Source organism: Podarcis erhardii (assembly GCF_964252035.2).
Source record: "Podarcis erhardii genome assembly, chromosome: 12".
Taxonomy (NCBI): Eukaryota; Metazoa; Chordata; class Lepidosauria; order Squamata; family Lacertidae; genus Podarcis; species Podarcis erhardii.
Window position 1 is genome coordinate 15336284 of NC_138513.1, and position 20737 is coordinate 15357020.

General features: G+C 44.9%; 1 protein-coding gene across 4 annotated transcripts in view; it reads left to right on the forward strand.

Annotated features, from left to right (window-relative positions):
- Window positions 1–20737, forward strand: part of PARD3 (par-3 family cell polarity regulator) — a 550835-nt gene that overhangs the window by 294989 nt on the left and 235109 nt on the right. For all 4 annotated transcript variants that reach the window (XM_081834189.1, XM_081834186.1, XM_081834187.1 and 1 more), the window contains 2 exons: window positions 13368–13493; window positions 15642–16024. In XM_081834189.1, the coding sequence (XP_081690315.1) occupies window positions 13368–13493; window positions 15642–16024 (509 nt within the window). The remainder of the gene's footprint in view (window positions 1–13367; window positions 13494–15641; window positions 16025–20737) is intronic.

Sequence of the window (20737 nt, forward strand, 5' to 3'; positions counted from 1 at the left end):
TAATGCAAAACACACCTTACTACCTACACAACGTTTCTCATCTCCACTAACTACATATGCTCTTAAACAAGTCAAAATCTTATTAATCCTGTCGTGCGATAACAATGTGTAATAATAAAAAAATCTGTTCGTCAAAACTGCAATTACTTTCATTAAACAAAACCCACAAGTTAAATTAATGTAAGAGAGCTCAGTTTAAATGCTGCATCTGTTATTCACAAATATTGTTTTGTACCTCCTTTCTATAGTTGCCTGGGCAAAAACACGCACAGCTGAAGAGATGTAATTATCACACGGCTGAAGGCCAACCACAAGTAGGCCCCACACATGGCAATTAGATGTTTTGTATATTCAATAAATACACAGCCGTGAGAGTGATTGGGTTCTATATGGGAAGTGAATGGGCATTTAATGGGGGGCTCCAACTCCAATAAGCAAGTAGGATAGCCTAAGCAGATTTGAAGCTGTGTTCAGCTTTGTAAAGACAGCACGCACACACACACACACATGAGAGAGAGGGAGAGACCAGGAAGTATATAAATTCTGTGTAAAAGTTTGCCAGATACAAGTCTTCAACCCACTTCTAGTAAAAACTTCTCTGCATTTCTGTATCCTTTATACATGTTAATTTCTCCCCAAACAGTTTCCCCAACACCTCACTTCTACTGGAGAAGTCCTTGGTAAAAGGCATAATGTCTAAAAACTACAATTAAAGAAATCGGTCACAAAGATAGCTTGGTGCAAGGCTATTTATTAGTAGGATCAGATGAAATTTACTCTGCTCAGGTGTGGCAGTTATATTGGGGTCTGAAAACAAACTTGACTAACCTTGTCAAACATCAGTATTTGTTTGTGCCAGGTTTCACAGAGCTAAAGTGCCCCCTTCTTAGTCCTACCCCACATCAGTATCTCTGGCCATAGCTTAAGCCTCCAAGAACCCAAATTTGCTCTGCATTCCTTGATAACTGCAGAGTCATCATTCTCAGAAACAACCCTTGAGCCAATACTGATATTAGCTTTCTCTACTTCTGTCTATAGGGCACATGTAGGTAACTGGGGAAACAAGGTCAAAAATGCAAACTCTATAATTATGGAAAGTTCAGAAGAAAATTTTGCTTGTGAACCTGGTAATGTGTTTAGTACCTTTGCTGCAAGGATGGGGAACCTGTGTATTTTGTAGTCCAACAACTTCTGGAGGGACACTGTTTTCTATCCTTGCTTTAATGCATCTTGCCATTATGAATGAATATGTCACACACACGGATGTGTGTATGCATTCTGTGTTTCCAGTGTATACATAGTTGAAGGCAGCAAGGCTCCAGAATAGGGAATGGGTTTTCTTATTGACCTTCCATACTTTATAAATGTATGCCCCTGTTAGAAGTAAGAATCATAGAATCATAGAATTGGAAGAGACCACAAGGGCCATCGAGTCCAACCCCCTGCCAAGCAGGAAACACCATCAGAGCACTCCTGACATATGGTTGTCAAGCCTCTGCTTAAAGACCTCCAAAGAAGGAGACTCCACCACACTCCTTGGCAGCATATTCCACTGTCGAACAGCTCTTACTGTCAGGAAGTTCTTCCTAATGTTTAGGTGGAATCTTCTTTCTTGTAGTTTGGAACCATTGCTCCGTGTCCGCTTCTCTGGAGCAGCAGAAAACAACCTTTCTCCCTCCTCTATGTGACATCCTTTTATATATTTGAACATGGCTAGCATATCACCCCTTAACCTCCTCTTCTCCAGGCTAAACATGCCCAGCTCCCTTAGCCGTTCCTCATAAGGCATCGTTTCCAGGCCTTTGACCATTTTGGTTGCCCTCCTCTGGACACGTTCCAGTTTGTCAGTGTCCTTCTTGAACTGTGGTGCCCAGAACTGGACACAGTACTCCAGGTGAGGTCTGACCAGAGCAGAATACAGTGGCACTATTACTTCCCTTGATCTAGATGCTATACTCCTATTGATGCAGCCCAGAATTGCATTGGCTTTTTTAGCTGCCGTGTCACACTGTTGGCTCATTGTGGTCAACCAAGACTCCTAGATCCTTTTCACATGTACTGCTCTCAAGCCAGGTGGCACCCATCTTGTATTTGTGCCTCTCATTTTTTTTTTTTTTTTTTGCCCAAGTGCAATACTTTACATTTCTCCCTATTAAAATTCATCTTGTTTGTTTTGGCCCAGTTCTCTAATCTGTCAAGGTCGTGATCCTGTCCTCTGGGGTGTTAGCCACCCCTCCCAGTTTGGTGTCATCTGCAAATTTGATCAGGATGCCCTTGAGTCCATCATCCAAGTCATTGATAAAGATGTTGAATAAGACCGGGCCCAAGACAGAACCCTGTGGCACCCCACTAGTCACTCTTCTCCAGGATGAAGAGGAACCATTGATGAGCACCCTTTGGGTTCGGTCAGTCAGCCAGTTACAAATCCACTGAGTGGTAGCATAGTCAAGACCGCATTTTATGAGCTGTATTTTATGAGCTCATTTTATGAGCTCATTTTAAGAGCTGTATTCTGCTTTATTATGGTGTTGTTGTTATTTTTACAGAAGGGAGATTTTGAGGGATGGGAATAAACTGAGAAAGCTTAAAGATGGGGGGGGCACTAGGGGCGCATCGGAAGATGGCTGACAATAACATCTCTCCGACCCACACGAGGTAATTAGGAGGCTGTGATGGGAGTAAATAGCCTCCCTGCCCCCCCAAGTTTGTGGGGGGGACTGCCCTTGTCTGCTGTGCACTATACCACCCCCGAATTTTGTGGGGATGGGGGCACTAGGCAGAAAGCCCTCCTGTGGATCTCGGCGCTCCTGGACACTGTCTCTGATCCGCGCCTCTAGCTGCAATAACTTCAAAAGAAACAATTAGGAGGAAGCGAATGCACATATTTCAAGGAAGGAGGGGGAGTAAAGACTGCTAACTGAAGAGATCTCTGATAAATAAGACGGGTCGGAGGAACAAGAATAAATCATGAGAAGACACACCAAGACTCGGTATGGCAAAGGGACTGGATGGGGGAGGAGGAAAAAACTTTCCTTTCTTTTCTCTATGTCAGGGGTGTCAAACTCAAATTCATCGGGGGCCGCATCAGCAGTTTGGTCACCCTCAAAGGGCCGGTTGTATCTGTGGGACTATGTAAAGGACATGTAAAGTGGATGTTTCCTGTGTAGAACGGCCGGCGCCGCTAGAGGGCAGACGTTCTCTGGCTTGTAGGCTGCCGCGCATGCGCTGAAGAGGTGGCTTTCTTGTGTCAAAAAAAAAAAAAAAGCGAGAATAAAAGGTGAAGGCTGGCGGCCGGCGGCGGCTACACGGGCCACATAATGAGGTCTGGTGGGCCGGATTCGGCCCACGGGCCTTGTGTTTGACACCTGTGCTCTATGTGATAAACCAAGAATCCCCCCCCCCAGTCAGAAATGCCGTTTAAATGACTTAAGCTGTGGATTTATGACTGTGTGGAGATAATTTTCTAACCAAAGCATGTTGCAAGAAGATCGTGGAAAGTATAAGAGCTTTGGAATGACGCAGTAAAAAATACCGTTGCCATGTTCGCAAGTTCTGTCGGAAGTCTTAAGTCTGGGAGGAGGAACAAAGCTGTTTTTATATTGTGGGTGAGATTCCTCAGAGGGGCTTAAGAGCGACAGATTTGCGAGATTAATGATGGAAAGAGTGATGTTATTTATGAAAGCGATGATATATGGAAACCATCTTGATATGAGGATTGGACGAACGTAAAAATTCACACAGGATTATAATTGGTGTTTATCTGCTTAAGGAGATTATCAGAAGAGATCATAAAGAAAAAAAGAAAAAATATACGAACAAGATGAGATGTGGAAACAGCAAGATAAGACTGGATAGAATTATGAACATTATTTGGACTGATTGGATATTAATGCAGTAGCAAGAAGATGATCGGAATCCCCCTTCGGAACTTGAAATATGGGTCCCCTCAACAAAAATTTAAAATTCGGCTTTGTAATTCGGAATTTATGTGATGTGATTTGATTTTATTTGATTTGATTGGTCGGTTAATAAAAATTATAAAAAAGAGAAAGCTTAAAGATGCTCTAACTCTTGTGTCTGTATGCACATTTATAGAGCTTAAGTCCAAGTGTTGAAATAGTAAAGCTCTTGTCACCACATTTTCACAAGCTTTTTTAGCCTAATTCTGTAACTGAAATAAACTCAATAACATATGCTAACACTCCCTTTCTACATCCAAATTATAGACACTGGTAAAACTGGAAATAAGCAGCTAATGTTTTATTGATGTCTAGATTGTTTTGAATTTATAGACATATTTCCTTTGAAGATATGAATGACCCACAACTGCCACCCAGCTGTATGAAAATGATTGTGACGTATCCTAATAAAAACTGACTGTGTTATTGCCAGCAATGTAATAAGAACATTACTTGGGTTTCCAAAGTGTGGCTTGGCCTTCTCTGGCCTCTATACTCATGTGCTGATATCGTCCCTTTGGATATAAAATTGAGTTGTAATTGAAATAACTATGGTATGAAGAGACACAATCCACTTAAAATTTAAACAAATATACACAAATGCGGTCTGTACTTTTAAAACAAAAACTCTTCAAAAATATAAAATAAAATAAATCTCAAAGCAGACTGGTGAATTTTGTAATCACCTTTAACTCAGTCTGCAGCATGGGACCCACTGTACATCTTTTTGCCGTCTTAATTTCTCTTTTTAATTTATTCCCCCCCTTTCTCCATTTTCTATACCTCTGACTCTCCCCACACTTCCCTCTTTCTCTTTTTACCAACATGTACACAAAGACGCGGGTGATGCTGTGGGTAAAACCTCAGTGCCTAGGGCTTGCCGATCGCATGGTCGGCGGTTCGAATCCCCGCGGTGGGGTGAGCTCCCATCTTTCGGTCCCAGCTCCTGCCCACCTAGCAGTTCGAAAGCACGCTTAAGTGCAAGTAGATAAATAGGTACTGCTTTATAGCGGGAAGGTAAACGGCGTTTCCGTGTGCTGCACTGGTCTGGCTCGCCAGAGCAGCTTCGTCACGCTGGCCACGTGACCCGGAAGTGTCTCCGGACAGCGCTGGCCCCCGGCCTCTTAAGTGAGATGGGCGCACAACCCTAGAGTCGGACACGACTGGCCCGTACGGGCAGGGGTACCTTTACCTTTACTTACACAAAGATAGAAAATCGCATTGAGGGGAAGGGATTTGTTGACATTCGTCTCAAGAGAAAATAGTGCCTCCAGGGGTGAAATCAAACCCCTGGAGAATCACAGCGCCTGCTGTGGCTGCAGAGGCTGGCAACTTGTAACTGCTGCCTTCCGCTTGCTTTTTGCTGCGTTAGCAGCACTAAAGTGACCTCTCTGGGTTTAAGCCTGGGCAGTGTGTATGGAGGTCCTGGGCTGCCCAGACAACAAGACCCCGCTCTCAGCCTTGCTGATGTTTCCCAAGGAAAGCAAAACAATACTGTCAGAGCCACCCTGGGTCCCAGCTCACAAGAGACCAAAGTCCAGTCCAAGCTATATACAAAAGGTTTTATTGAAGATCATTGTCGTCATTACATCCAAACTCCGTGGCTCCGCATCTGTTACCCTTAGATGTTAGAAGTCCCCTCTGAGTCCGTCCCTCCCCTGCACCAATTTAAGAGGCTTGTACTGCTCCACCTTTTCCTCTCTTTCCTTTTCCGCAGGGTCTTCCTGCCCCCCTGTCTTCCCTCTTTCCGGGACTCCCCAGAGGCTGAGTCTTCTCCCGCCTGCTCCCCCCTCCTTCGTGCTTTGGCACCAGGCTCCTCCTCAGAGCTCTCCTCATTTCCGCGCGCCTCTATATTTGAACTTGGCGCGCGTACGTTGCCTCTGACCTTCCTTTCTACAGTTACGCTGCTCTCGGTACTACACTCCTCCCTTTCAGGCAGGACGTCTTGCTCCGAACTCCTCCCCCTTCCTCCTTCCTGTCCTGCTCTTTCTGACACACTGGCAACTCCCCCCCCCTACTCCGTTCCGACGGGGGAGCTGGTCCCGCTTTGCCACTCCCACTGGGGATTCCCTCTTCATTCCCCTCTCTCTGACTGATTCCCTCTCTATTGCCCCTTGGCCTGACCAGGGGGGCTCCCTTCTGGGAATCCTCTGATTCGCTAGACGGACTTTGGGACAACCTCGGCTCGTTGTCGTCCTCTTCCTCCTCGCCCTCGCTCTCTGTCTCCTCTCTCCCTAAAACCCTGACATCCATCCCCCCCTCGAAGCCCCCCCTTCCCCCCTCTCTCTCATCGGGTGCAGGTTGTGGAAGCTGCCGCTCTTCGGAGGCGGACGCAGGATACAGATTCTGCACCTCCATCTCCTCTGTTTGCAGTTCGTTGTACGAGTGTTCGAATTCGGGTTCTTGACCCAAGGTGTTCTCTTCTCCCTCCTCCATTGGTACCTGGTCCGGTGCTGCCTGCCAAGGTCCCGTCAGCCATTTCCTGCGCCAGTCCTCCTCTGGTTGCTCGTCCCACCAATAAGAGGGTTCTGTGTCCACCCCCGAACACGATCCCCTGGGCGAGTTGGAGTCCGGCGACCTTTCTTCAGCTGAAGAAAAGCCGTGGAAAGTGCTGCCTGAACATGTGGGCGTAAAGAGCCAGTCATCAAAGTACTCGGCTGGCATGGGTCTATGAGGGAAAAGGGCATGGAACTCGTCTTTTAAAAGAGGTTCGTCTAAGGCGTAGCCCGGCACCCAACCATTGGCACTGACTGGGGCACCCTCTCTGACTAGAAAATATTCTACTCCCTCTTGCCCCCATCTCGAGTCCAGGATCTCTGTGACCTCGTTGAGTGGTTCGGCCCTAGGCGCCCTCTCCCTCTCCTGTGACTTAGTGTGTTGTTGCGTGACTGTGTCAGACTCCTGAAACCTGTGCGGTGCCTTGTAGGGAGTGAGCACCGATCTATGAAAGACCGGGTGCACTCTGGAACCTTCGGGGAGGGCTAGTCGAAGGGCTACAGGGTTGATTTTAGCCTCCACCTGGTACGGCCCTAACTGCCTGTGCCCCAGCTTCTTCTTGGCCAACGACTTGGCTGGCATCGCTTGGGCCGCTAACCACACCCAGTCCCCCACCTGGATCTCCTCTCCCTCTCTCCTGTTTTTGTCAGCCTGCACCTTATATGCTTGCTTGGCCAGCTCTAAATGTCTCCGCAACTCTTCGTGCACCTCCTGCAGCTCCGCTGCAAACTGGTCGGCTCCTTGCGGCACCCCCTCTCCCGGTGCCACGAACCCCGGGAAGGTTCTGGGGTGACGACCATTGTTCGCGAAAAACGGCGTCACCCCCGTGGACGCGTGCTTCGTGTTGTTATAGGCAAACTCTGCCATCGGCAGGTAGTCCACCCAAACTGCTGGTCGCTGGTTGGCGTAACATCTCAGGTACTGCTGCATGATCGCGTTGACCCTCTCAGCTTGGCCGTTGGTTTGTGGGTGTCTCGCCGACGTGAGGTTGATCTTGACGTTCAGGATACCTAAAAGCTTCTGCCAAAAATTGGAAACAAACTGGCGCCCCCTGTCGGACAGGATGGACTGCGGCAGCCCATGCACCTTGAACACGTGATCGATGAAGAGTTTGGCAGTCTGTTCCGCCGTCGCCACCTTTGCGCATGGAATGAAGTGCGCCATCTTGGTGAACAGGTCCACAACCACCAGTACCGCCGTCTTCCCCCTGGAGCTGGGCAGGTCAGTAACGAAGTCCAGAGCTACCCTCTCCCACGGTTGCTGTGGCGTTTCCAGCGGTTCCAACAGCCCCGCTGGCTTCTGGTGTACTGGCTTGAACCTCTGACAAGTGTCACACCTGGCGACGTAATCCGCTACCTCTCCACGCATCCGGGGCCACCAAAAGTCTCTTGCCACCAGTTCTATTGTCTTCTCCTTACCGAAGTGGCCCGCACTGGGGGCGTCGTGCAACTGCTGCAGAACCTTTGCGCGAAGCTCGTCGCTTGGCACGTAGAGGGCACCTTTGCGAGTTAGCAGCCCGTCGCGTAGTTGGAACCCTCGCCACTCTGCACACCTCTGCGCAATTCCTCCATCTTGGACTGTGCGAACTGATCCACTTGCAACGCGCGTCGCACCGCGTCCAGATCTACTGTGGCGGCAGCGCACGACCACGCCTGCGGTGCGAAAATGTGCTTGGCTGCTACAGGCGCCGCTTCATCGAGATATTGCGGTTTCCTGGATAGCGCATCGGCTATAACGTTGGAATCTCCTGGGACGTACTCTATCCGAAAGTCGAAATCCGCGAAGAATTCCGCCCAGCGCATGTGCCTCTGGCTTTGGAGCTTCGCCGTGCGCCAATACTCTAGGTTCTTGTGATCCGTGCGGACCTGTACTGTGTGCTTGGCTCCTATGAGGAAGTGTCGCCACGCTTTGAAAGCTGCGTGAATGGCTAACAGCTCCCTGTCCCATATGGTGTAGTTTTGCTCCGCTTTGCTGAGCTTTCTGGAGTAAAAGGCACCGGGTCTCCAGTTTCCATGTGGATCTTCTTGCAGGAGTACGGCTCCAACCGCTCTGTCTGACGCGTCGGTCTCTAGTCGTATGGGCTTGCCTGGATTCACGTGCAGCAGCTGCTCCTCGGAGGCGAAAAGGCTTTTAAGCTTCTGAAAAGAGCGCTCCGCCTGTTCCGTCCACACGAACCTCTTTTTCTTGGAACTGAGAGTGTCCGTGATCGCTGCCGTCTCCTTTGCAAAACCTCTGATGAATTTGCGGTAGAAGTTGGCGAAGCCGATGAATCTTTGGACTTCCTTCCGATTGCGAGGGCTCTTCCAGTCCAACACCGCGCGGACCTTGGCGCTGTCCATGGCCAGCCCCTTGTCGGACAGCTTGTAGCCTAGGAAATCCACGTCCGTCACATCAAACTGGCACTTCTCTAACTTGGCGTAGAGCTTGTTCTCCCGTAGTCTCTGCAGGACTTCCTTTACGTCCTTCTCATGGGCCTCCTCCGTTTCCGAAAAGATCAGGATGTCGTCGAGGAAACACACGCATTTCTTGTAGAGAAGTCCCGCTAGCACGTGATGCATAAACGCTTGGAAGACGTGAGATCCATTTTGGAGACCAAATGGCATAACTCTGTATTCGTACGTGCCCAGAGGCGTGAACATGGCCGTCTTCCACTCATCGCCCTCCCGGATGCGTATGAGGTTATACGCTCCACGCAGATCCAATTTGGTGAAGATCTTCCCCTTCCTTACGGTTGCCAGGAGATCATCTATCTTGGGCATGGGGAAGGCCTTGGGTTTGGTCTTACTGTTTATGAATCGATAGTCCACAATGAGTCTTTTCTGGGGCGTGTCTTTCTTCTTTACAAAGAAAACAGGACTGCCCCCCACCGCTTTCGATTCTCGGATGAATCCGCGCTTCAAATTGTGCTCTATGAACTCCCTGAGTTCTTGCATCTCGTCCTCAGACATGGAATACAGCTTTGCAGTCGGCAACTGCGCCCCTGGCACCAGGTCGATGGCACAATCATAAGGCCTGTGGGGCGGCAACTGGTCAGCTTCCTTCTCGCAGAAAACCTCCAGGAACCCCTCGTACTTGCGGGGTACTGCCTGCACCATGCCAAGTTGCAACTGCTGCTCAGCTCCCTCCTCCTGGCTGGACTGGATGCAATGTTGAGCACAGTACGATGAGCAAAAGGTGATCTGCCGTTGGTACCACGCTACAGCAGGACTGTGTCTCTCCAGCCAACTCATGCCTAATACTATAGGCATGTCTGAAAGGCGGGTGACATTGAAGCTGATGACTTCTCGATGATTTCCAATCCTCATCACCATGGGAGGCGTCTGTTGCACAACTTGTCCTCCTAGCAATTTCCTGCCATCCACCGTGACTACGTTCAGAGGTGTTGTCGCTGGCAGAAGCGCTATGCGATGCTGCTTGACAAAGTGCGTCCCCACAAAATCTGCGTTGCTCCCAGAATCAATCGTGATGGGGACTTCCAGGGTGGTTCCATTCGGCAACTGAAGTGTTGCAGTGAGCTGCACCGCTGGCTTGGGTGGTAAAGGGTCTGTGCGTTGCAAAAGCGCTGGGGACTGCTCTACAGATTCGCCTGGCTGAGCCCCAGCAGCTCTGCTTCCAGCCAGGCACTGTCGTTTCCCTGAGGTTGCTCTGCTTGCATCATTTCTGCTGCAACAGTTGCTAAAGCTGCAGTGTGTTTCTGCAGCCTCTGGGGACACTCTTTCGCCATGTGCTGTGCACTGTCGCAAATGTAACACTTCCTGGTCCCTCTAGGAGGCTTTGCCTTCACTGCACCGGAAGCTGGGGCTCTGGCTGTTGCTTGAGCCTTAGCACCACCAAGTTCCATGGGCTCCTCCCCCTGCCTTCCCAGTGGCGAAGGATGTGACTGACTGAACTCCCTGGGGATGAAAGAAGACGTCCTCGCTGGTGGACGCACCTGACGTTCTTCCTCAGTGTGCCAAGGACGTCCCTCGTGCCGTATCCCAATCGCCAAAGCCCTCTGCACAAGCTCCTCCAGGGTCTGGGGTCTGTCTCCCCTGGCAAGTTCATCCTTAATGGGACCGCTGAGCCCCTCCCAGAACAAATCCCTCACAGGTGCACAATCCTTCTCCCAGCTTAGCGCAGTCAGTAAAGCAAAAAATCTAGAATGGTACTGACGCACAGTGGCTTTGCCTTGCCGCAATCCAAAAATTTCCCGGCGTGCAAGATCCACATCTACAGTAGACTGGAAGCAGGCATCCATCGCTTTAATGAATTCATCTGCATCGCGGCGGGCAGGGCCATCTTCACGCCACAAATTGCGCAACCAGTCTCTGGCCGGCCCACGCAAGTGAGAAACAATAAACCCCACTTTCTCCTCCTCATCTTTAAAGTCATGACGAAGCAAGTGCAATGCATACAAAACGTCTGCTCTGAAACTGGGGTAGTGCTTCAGGTTCCCATCGAAGTGGGTGACTAGGCTGCCCCCCCTCCGTCCAAGTCCAATCCCCTCTGATCTGGACCCTGGGAACCCTTCCCTGCTTGCACGTTCCCACCTTGTTTGCAGGTCCTGGCAGCGCTTCTCCATTTCGTCATGCTTCTTCTGAGACGCAAGGACTGCAGCAGTGAGTTCGGAAACTGTAGTTCGCAGCGCTGTCAACTGCTCCTCCGCAGTCATGGCTGTCACCGTTCGTGAGCTTTGCAAAAAAAAAATTTTGCGTTCTTTGGAGGGGACTTTCTGTCAGAGCCACCCTGGGTCCCAGCTCACAAGAGACCAAAGTCCAGTCCAAGCTATATACAAAAGGTTTTATTGAAGATCATTGTCGTCATTACATCCAAACTCCGTGGCTCCGCATCTGTTACCCTTAGATGTTAGAAGTCCCCTCTGAGTCCGTCCCTCCCCTGCACCAATTTAAGAGGCTTGTACTGCTCCACCTTTTCCTCTCTTTCCTTTTCCGCAGGGTCTTCCTGCCCCCCTGTCTTCCCTCTTTCCGGGACTCCCCAGAGGCTGAGTCTTCTCCCGCCTGCTCCCCCCTCCTTCGTGCTTTGGCACCAGGCTCCTCCTCAGAGCTCTCCTCATTTCCGCGCGCCTCTATATTTGAACTTGGCGCGCGTACGTTGCCTCTGACCTTCCTTTCTACAGTTACGCTGCTCTCGGTACTACACTCCTCCCTTTCAGGCAGGACGTCTTGCTCCGAACTCCTCCCCCTTCCTCCTTCCTGTCCTGCTCTTTCTGACACACTGGCAACTCCCCCCCCTCTACTCCGTTCCGACGGGGGAGCTGGTCCCGCTTTGCCACTCCCACTGGGGATTCCCTCTTCGTTCCCCTCTCTCTGACTGATTCCCTCTCTATTGCCCCTTGGCCTGACCAGGGGGGCTCCCTTCTGGGAATCCTCTGATTCGGTAGACGGACTTTGGGACAACCTCGGCTCGTTGTCGTCCTCTTCCTCCTCGCCCTCGCTCTCTGTCTCCTCTCTCCCTAAAACCCTGACAAATACGTTTGACAACAGCTTGGCTGCAGGAGTTGGTGGAAGGAGGCATACAAGATACCATCCATATTTGTGTGTTTACTTCACTAAGTGTGGTATACAGCCTCTGCAAGTGTTGAATAATGGGTGGAGTGGGTCAGGACAAGTAACTGAAGTTGTGTGTTAGAATAATTGGAGATTTTGGTTGGTGTTGTCAAGAGGTTGGTGTTGTCAAGAGGTTGCCAGGCAGAATCCCTACCCCCACCCTGTCTAACTTGTTCTGGAGAGAGAAAACATCTGGAAAGACTTATCTTGACATCTCTTCTGAGCACGTGCAATGAAAGGGACTCTCTGAAGCAGCATTATGTTAAGGAGTTTATTTTTATTTTGAAAAAGGTTTATCTTACCATTCAGTACAAAAAGGAGAAAATAACATCAGTTTACAACACTAATATAATAATAGAACAGACACAGAATAACAGCAGCCAGTTCAAAACTCTACTCTGTCAAAAGTTTTAAAGACACAGGTTCTTCAGATATCTGGGTGCCAAGCGATATAGGGCTGATGAGAGTTGTAGTTCAAGAACATCTGGAGGGCCAAGAGTTCCCCACTCTTGCTTTTGCAAAAGTGCACACCTTCCTCTAATACAGGTTTTCCCACATTGGGGCGGAATCTACACACATATTAAAAAGTTCTGAAAATGCTTTTTTAAAAGCGTTTTAAAAAAATACATTTTCTATAAGGTTCACAATTGCCATCTAGTGTCACATTGTATATTGCACTTAAAACATACTTAAAACGTTTTGTTTGCAGCTGAATAGCTGAGTCCTATAGCTGAGGGACGTGGGTGGCGCTGTGGGTCAAACCACAGAGCCTAGGGCTTGCCGATCAGAAGGTCGGTGGTTCGAATCCCCGTGATGGGGTGAGCTCCCGTTGCTTGGTCCCTGCTCCTGCCAAACTAGCATTTTGAAAGCACATCAGAGTGCAAGTAGATAAATAGGTACCACTCCGGCAGGAAGGTAAACGGCGTTTCCATGCGCTGCTCTGGTTCGCCAGAAGCGGCTTAGTCATGCTGGCCACATCACCCGGAAGCTGTACGCCAGCTCCCTTGGCCAATAAAGTGAGATGAGTGCTGCAACCCCAGAGTTGTCCACAACTGGACCTAATGGTCAGGGGTCCCTTTACCTTTACCATTACCTGAGTCCTAGGTCACAGCCAGATCCAAGATGCGTGGCAACAGCAACACTACCACCAAAATATGTGATAAAAGATTAAGAAATGAATCCTGAAATGCATGTTTGGTTTAAAGGTGGGTCCTTGGTCTTTAAATGTTGAAGAATATTTATCTGGAGTGACTTGTTTCTGAGGGAAGTGGGGGCACTTTAGCATTAGGATAGGGTTTATTCTTCTGACCCAAATCACTGGAAACTTTGCAAGTGTACTGATAATTTGTCATAATTTATGTTCCAGAACTTTGGGATTGTTAGTAAAGCGACTGGAGAAAGGTGGGAAAGCGGAACAAGAAAACCTCTTTCATGAAAATGACTGTATTGTTAGAATTAATGATGGGGACCTTCGCAATAGAAGATTTGAGCAGTAAGTGCATCTTTACAGTTTATTGCTTTTCTTAACCTTTAACCATCACACATGGTAGTAATTTGGGGAGGAATAAAATGCTCAAGAACAAATTGTCTAAGTAAGTTCTTTCTTTAAAGAGGAGTGTGTTTGTAGATCATTACAGTGTTTCTTTAATTACTCAGTTTACAATTGCTACAGGATAATGACTGCCATTGCATAACTTTATTTCCTCAATTTAAAATTGTTACAGGGCTGTTTTTCTTCCCTCTACCCCCTGTTAACTTGAATGATATGATTTGTTTATAGGTGGAGAAGTGCTTAACATTAACACACCATCGAAACCATTGTGTTCACTGTTTCTAAAACAGTAATGTAATTTTGCACATGAAATGCACTTGTGTGTAGAAATGCTGAAACTTCCACAAAGAAGTCAGTAAGATTATAACTTTCTGTGTAGCAGGGCATTGGGTCATTCCTAGATTCTGGTTCTCATGAGTTCTAGTTCTCATGGAAATTTAATTTAAAAAATAAATTATGGGGCAGGAGGGAATTGTGCAGCTTATACCACCTGCACATTCAGTAATATTTGTGGTGCATAGATTGCAAAATACTTTTTTATTTTGCAATAATGAATAATCAATCTAAATTAAAATATTTCTGGCACTATTAGTGATAATTTCAATCCTTTAATATCCTGCAGTGCTTAAGTGCTTATAAAACTGCTGCGTGTTTAAGGGTTTACCCAAACACTGCTGAATTGAGGTCAACTATGCATCAAATAAGGACATTCAAACATCACACTCAAATGAAAGATCCACATCAAACCTTGGGTGCGTGCACACCCTCCTCCTGTGTGACTGGGAGGAGGGGTTTGGAAACTTTCAGTTCTTCAACTTTGTTAATCACAAGCTAGTTTCAGAAACTCATGGTTTGAATTTGACTTCTTTTAAACTAGCAGGTATTTAATGTTGACCACAGTCCTGCGTCTGGGCGATATAACAAAGCAAACAAAAGCTTCTTAACTCCTCCTTGGCTGCATGGAAAGGGAAGGGTTGTGTTCAGGTTTGCTCCAGCTCTTTCACATTGTGTTAAAACCTTTGTTTAGCATGGCATTCAAATGTGGTGTTTCACTTGGGAATAAAGAACTGTGAGTGTAAGGACAAATTGTAGTTATACTCTTCCATGAACTTTTGTGCAAGGTAGTAGAATGCTTCTCATAAACAGCTTCACCATATATTGGTGGGTTGTGTTGTGGTATGAGCAATATTGTGGATAAGGAAGGCATCAGATCTAATACTGTAAACTGTTAATGGTTAATGCTATTAAGGGCTCTTGTGGTTATTTTTTCCCACATAGCACATTTCTTCTAAATTAGAACAAACTATGGTTGGATACTTTTTTTAAAATGAACAACAGTAAAAATAATATTTTATTGATTTTGACATTACTAGAATCTATGCCTCATTCAACAATTGAAAGCTGAAGCTTTCATTCTCTTCCTTTTGCTTATGAGAAAGGAGGGAGGACAACATGAGACCAAGTCTTGTTATGGCTGATATAATGCTGATATATGGCTGATATATAATGATGCATCATAATTTAGTGTGATTCTTAACTGAGCCACTGAATGCAACTAGCTCAAATACAAAAAAATTAGCATGAAAATCTTTCCGTCTGTGGGACGCATGTTTTAATTTAACAGAAAGTGCTAACTAGACAGTTTAATATTATTCTGAAGTAGGTTTCCATGAACTTTTATGCAAGTTAATATATCATATTCTTAGATCACCTACATTTTGAATTAAGGAGATTTTTTTTGGGGGGGGGGTGCTTACAAATTTCAAAGTCATCATTTATAAAATTTATGAAAAGGACATGAAACCTTATGCTAATTTTAAGACCACATTTATTAATCAAAGAAGATTTTTTAAAAAACAACTGTGCTGCCCTAAAAGAAATATACTTTTAGTAGAAAAGACATTTGTAGCAGATCACTCCAAGAAAATCAGCCTTTTAGTTTACAGTTCGCCTTTTTAGTTTACAGTTCAGTTTCAACAATATGTCTTGTCATTTCATGATGCCTAATTAACATCAGTAATTATGTTTGTAATGTCTTCTAGTCTGCCAGTCTTAATTTGATAATTTCTCATTCATTCTCAAACCTAGAGCACAGCATATGTTCCGTCAAGCCATGCGAACACCCATTATTTGGTTCCATGTGGTTCCAGCAGCGAAGAAAGAGCAATATGAACAGTTATCACAAAGTGAGAAGAATGCTCACTACTCCAGTCGGTTTAGCCCCGATTCCCAATATATGGACAATAAGAGTGTTAATCACACTGGACTTCACACATTACAAAGAATACCCCGAGTGAGCCATCAAGCAGATCAGACGGACTCTTACTCACAACTACCTCATAGTGTGAATTCATCAGGAAAACCACCCCTAGGCCTGGCATCGTCACCACAAAATGTCCTCGCCTCCACTTCAAGCACTGGCTATAATACCAAAAAGATAGGGAAGCGGCTCAATATACAGCTGAGGAAAGGTAAGCAAATTTGTTTTCTGCCTGCTGGGCATATAAGGGTGCATATGAAATGAATGCACATTTATTTGTTCCTGCACTTGCCAACCTGTGGTCCTTTTAAATGCTGTTGGCTTGCAGCTCCCATCAGCTCTAGACATCTTGGGCAAATGGTCATGGATGATGAGGGTTATGACAACTGCTAGGTCCACTGCTTCCCCAGCCCTTCTTCATCATATCTATATCGTATCTTGTATTAATACAATAGAGTGGTATCTCGGGTTACATAGGCTTCAGGTTACATACGGTTCAGGTTACAGACTCCGCTAACCCAGAAATATTACCTTGGGTTAAGAACTTTGCTTCAGGATAAGAACAGAAATTGTGCAGCAGCGGCGCAGCAGCAGCAGGAGGCCCCATTAGCTAAAGTGGTGCTTCAGATTAAGAACAGTTTCAGGTTAAGAATGGACCTCCAGAACAAATTAAGTTCTTAACCCAAGGTACCACTGTATATGTATTAAAGAAGATCATATCTTATTTAATACATATCTTGAAAAATTCAATGTCCTTTTTCTATGCTGCTTCATGGCAGTGTAGAACATAAACTGGGTTTGGGTAAATTCTTTATGAGGACATAAGGAAAGTAGCACCTTAAATGGTTTTGACTCCATTATCAAGCTTATTGACTATAAAAAGTACTTTACACCTCTAGCAAAGCTGAGAATATTGGTCAAGATGCAAAGTACTATTCAGCTAGTAATGTGACGCCCTGGGGCGCTTTTAGAACCTTGGCATTTCTTCAACATGCTTTACCTCCATGCCACCTGGCAAAATTCATTTGAACCCAAAGGAAATTTCAAAGAGATAGGAGTCAAAGAGAAAAGGTCAGAAATTCCACTGTGCTCGTACAAAACTTAGCTAATGTGTTTCCAGTGGTATGCACCGATCTTTTCCAAGAGTCTAGGTCAAATATTTCTCAACTGAGTTCTTATTAAGTCCCAGATAGGTGGGTTGTGACACAAGGATGTAAATGTGTAGCATTTTAAATCAGACCTTTAATGTGTGAGCATATCTGAATTGCAAGGTGCGAATATATGAATACAAGGTGCAATGTGTATTTGTCATAACATCTGAAAATAAGTTATTAAGTATGTAGCTGTAAGGTCTTTTTTTCATTTCAATGAAGAAATATCAGCTAGCTTCTCAATGCCACTTCTGTGTTGCTGTTGGCAAGCATTTTTTATTTATTTACATTTGCATGTAATAGTAAAATTTAGTGCCAGTCATTTTGTATATTTATTATGAGATTTTTTCACATGGAACACATCAAAGGGGACTCTTACTGTGGCTTAATAATGATCAGTAATGTTATTTTCCTTCTATGATTATGTTCTATTTTCTGTGAACTTCATGTGAACTACCAGATTGCTTGTTTCTGGTTACTGGGTTTTAAGCTCTACAAACTTGGATGACATAAGGTTGAGTTGACAGTTTGCTTCTGTTGTTGATGCGCCTTCAAAAATACTTAAGGCCATCAGCTTAAGATGACATGCTTGGAGGGGGAGAAACCCTGTTACTAGCTGAGTGAGGAATTGCTGTGCTTATAAATATAAACTCAGTCAGTATTACGATATACCAATTTTTCACATTTAATGGAACAGATAAAGAAGAAGCCTACAAACACACCACTGGGACATTACACAGGCATCTGATTTTTCTCAGTCAGCAATGGAAATAGTGATCATACCATTTATATAATTGCAGTACTTTGCAGCACTAAGTAGTGGACAAAAATAGCATTTTTTAGCAGTAAGGGAGAGTGCACATTTCTTTGGCACAAAGTGAAACGTAATTACCACATTGTGGTTACGTGAAACTGTCTTTAAAGAAAACTACTGTTTATTTTGCAGCTGCTAGACTGCTGTAACTGGGGCCAGCCCTAGGAAGCATATTCCAGATTTTAAACAGATTTGCTATCCGTGGTCAATTTACAAACACTATTTGAACACCTATTTCTTTTCAAATGACTTTGTGGTTCAAGAGGTAGTTACCTGGATATGTTTTCCCATGTATTTTGCCTATGCAGTATGATCGTTGTTGGAGCACCCTATCTTTTGAGGTCAGAGGAGTGGCAATCATGGAAATGACCTTTTTGAATGAGTATCCCAATTCCTGATTATGTTGTATTTTTATTCTTATGCTGCTTTTTAGAATGGTTTTGGTTGCCATGTTTTTATTGTTACAATCTTCGAGGTTTATTTTGTTAAAACATGGTTTTCAATTGTGTTTGACACATAGCAAGTATTTTTAAACTAAATATTTGGGGTATACATTAGATAAATTTTATATTTGATTTTCCCATTACTTTATTTCAGTTGCAAAATTTGCTTCAAAAATATCAAGTCTTTTCAATTATTGGAGTTAAGAGATTGTGAATGTCTAATTAGAGTAGTGAATACTGGCTACAATCCAATCTGGAATTATGCACATGACATGTAATCTCATTATAGTGAATGCATTTTAAGTGTGCCTAATGCTCTGCCAAAATATGGCGTTTGCGTCTTGATTGCAGAGATTAGATTTACATCAGTTGAATTCAATTTAGTACGTTTGCATTTTTTTCAGCTTCTAACTTGATCTAGCAGTTGCTTATAATGCAGCCACCAAACAAAATGCCCATTGAGATGAAGTACCCAGGCCCTAAGCCCATTTGGGTTTTGAAGGTCAAAACAAGCATGATGAATTGAACCAGGAAACTTTACTGGAAAAAGATATTGCAAGATGGGTGTTAGATGATGAGCTATCTATGAGGTCTGCTCACTATGTTTTATGTCGATTGGTGTTCCCCAACTGTTTTGTAGGTCAATCCCACAATCATCTTCCAGCACCTTACAACAGTCTAACCATTAACATATTGACAGCAATATAAGCATGATGTTACAGCCTTGGTAATAATGGTTTCAGGTCCATTTCTGCTTCTTCCAATAAAAAAAGCTGAGGTTGGTTGTTCTAACTAAATATCGACCATGCCAACATCATTACATTCTTGCTTCATGCAGAGCACCCAAGAAGGCAAGATGGACAGCGAGCGTCAGAGAATTTTGAGTTTGTTCAGTTCAACTATTCCAGGCTAAGTGGGCCCACTAAATCATCTTGTCCTGGAGGTCCCCCCAAATATTGTAGCTGATGCTAATGTTGATGGGACTCTTCAGATCCCAGTTTTAATATTCCATATGATACCACGTAATATCTGGAAAGTGTCTTCTGCAGTGACATTTGGTACAATGTGAGCAGACAGGATTCCCGTTCACATCAATTGCTTTTTATTGTTAATGTTCACCATGGAAAGATACATGTCTTGTGCCTGTTCTCATTTGATTATGCTGAGTGCATGCATGTGGCGCAACAAATGAAGCAGAGCGCTTAAGTATACCCCCAAGTAGTTTATTATAAATATGAGCAGAATGGAGATGTTGATTGTCTTTGATTATTTTTAATGAAGGATATTATAATATGACAGGCTTTACAGAAACCTAACAAACGTGCTTTCTTTTCAGCTAACAGGCAGCAGTTATTTCACCAATTACCGTCATTAGATTAAAATTTCCTTGCGGGCACATTAATGCACATACACATACATATGCCATCATCATGAAGTTCTCTTCTTATTTAGCCAGTCTGTTTGGAATAATGATTTAGAGTGAGCAAATTCTTCCTCTCTGATATAGAAGGAAGAGACTTGGGAAAAGAGAAGTCTTCCTTATTAAAGCTGTTCTTTTTGCAGGCTGTGTGAACTATGTCTTCTCACATGACAAAGTGGGATAGTCCTACGGTAATTGTGCTTGCTTCCATTATGATTTCTTAATATTTATTGCCATTTTGGCATTTTCAAATAACCTGATCTTTCATAGGAATTAGTTGTTTAATAAAGTCAGAAGAGAAGGTCAGTAATATGCTTCTGTCAGATCAGAATGTTTGTTGGCTTTTTCTAAATGAAAATTGATATCTATTTATCTTTTGTTAAAGGTCGGGGCTTGAACGTCTAGCATACAGATTTGGGGTTATTGCTGACGTTCTAATGTTACTGGGCTTTTGCAATTTAGCCAGTTTTGCCATTTATATGTAGTTCCTATAAACCAAGACTGAATTCCTGCAGCCAATTTTGTGCACAAAAGATCCCCTTAATGCGTCACGTAGATTAATCTATGTTGCAGCATGAAGTTTGATGGCATTGTTTGCATCTGATTAAGTCACACTGAAAATAAACTCATTAGAATCAGTGGATTTAGTTAGTCATTACTAACTAAAGTCCATTAAGTTCAGTGGGTCCACTATGAATATTCAACACCAGAATTAATGTTTTACAATGAACACACAAGTGGTTCCTGCTTCACTCCTCTTTTAGTGCAGGTGGATGGAAGCAACAAACCACAATCCTGGCTTCAGACTGTGTCCAAACTATGGGTCATGATTCATTCTTCTCCTAACAAACCATGATCTGAAGCCAAGATTTGTTCCTGGAACAAACCATGATCCCTGGCTTAAAACAAACCACAATTTCTTGTTTAGACAAATGCTAAAATAGAGATAATGCTTTGTTGCTCCTGCTTGTGCTGGTGGAGAAGCAGAGTGGATGTGATCTCCATGTTCATAGAAAACCATTTACTTATGACATGTGATCTGGGCCACTGTTCCCAATATCCTAGTTGTGGCCAAGGGAAAGAGTGAATGCCAGGG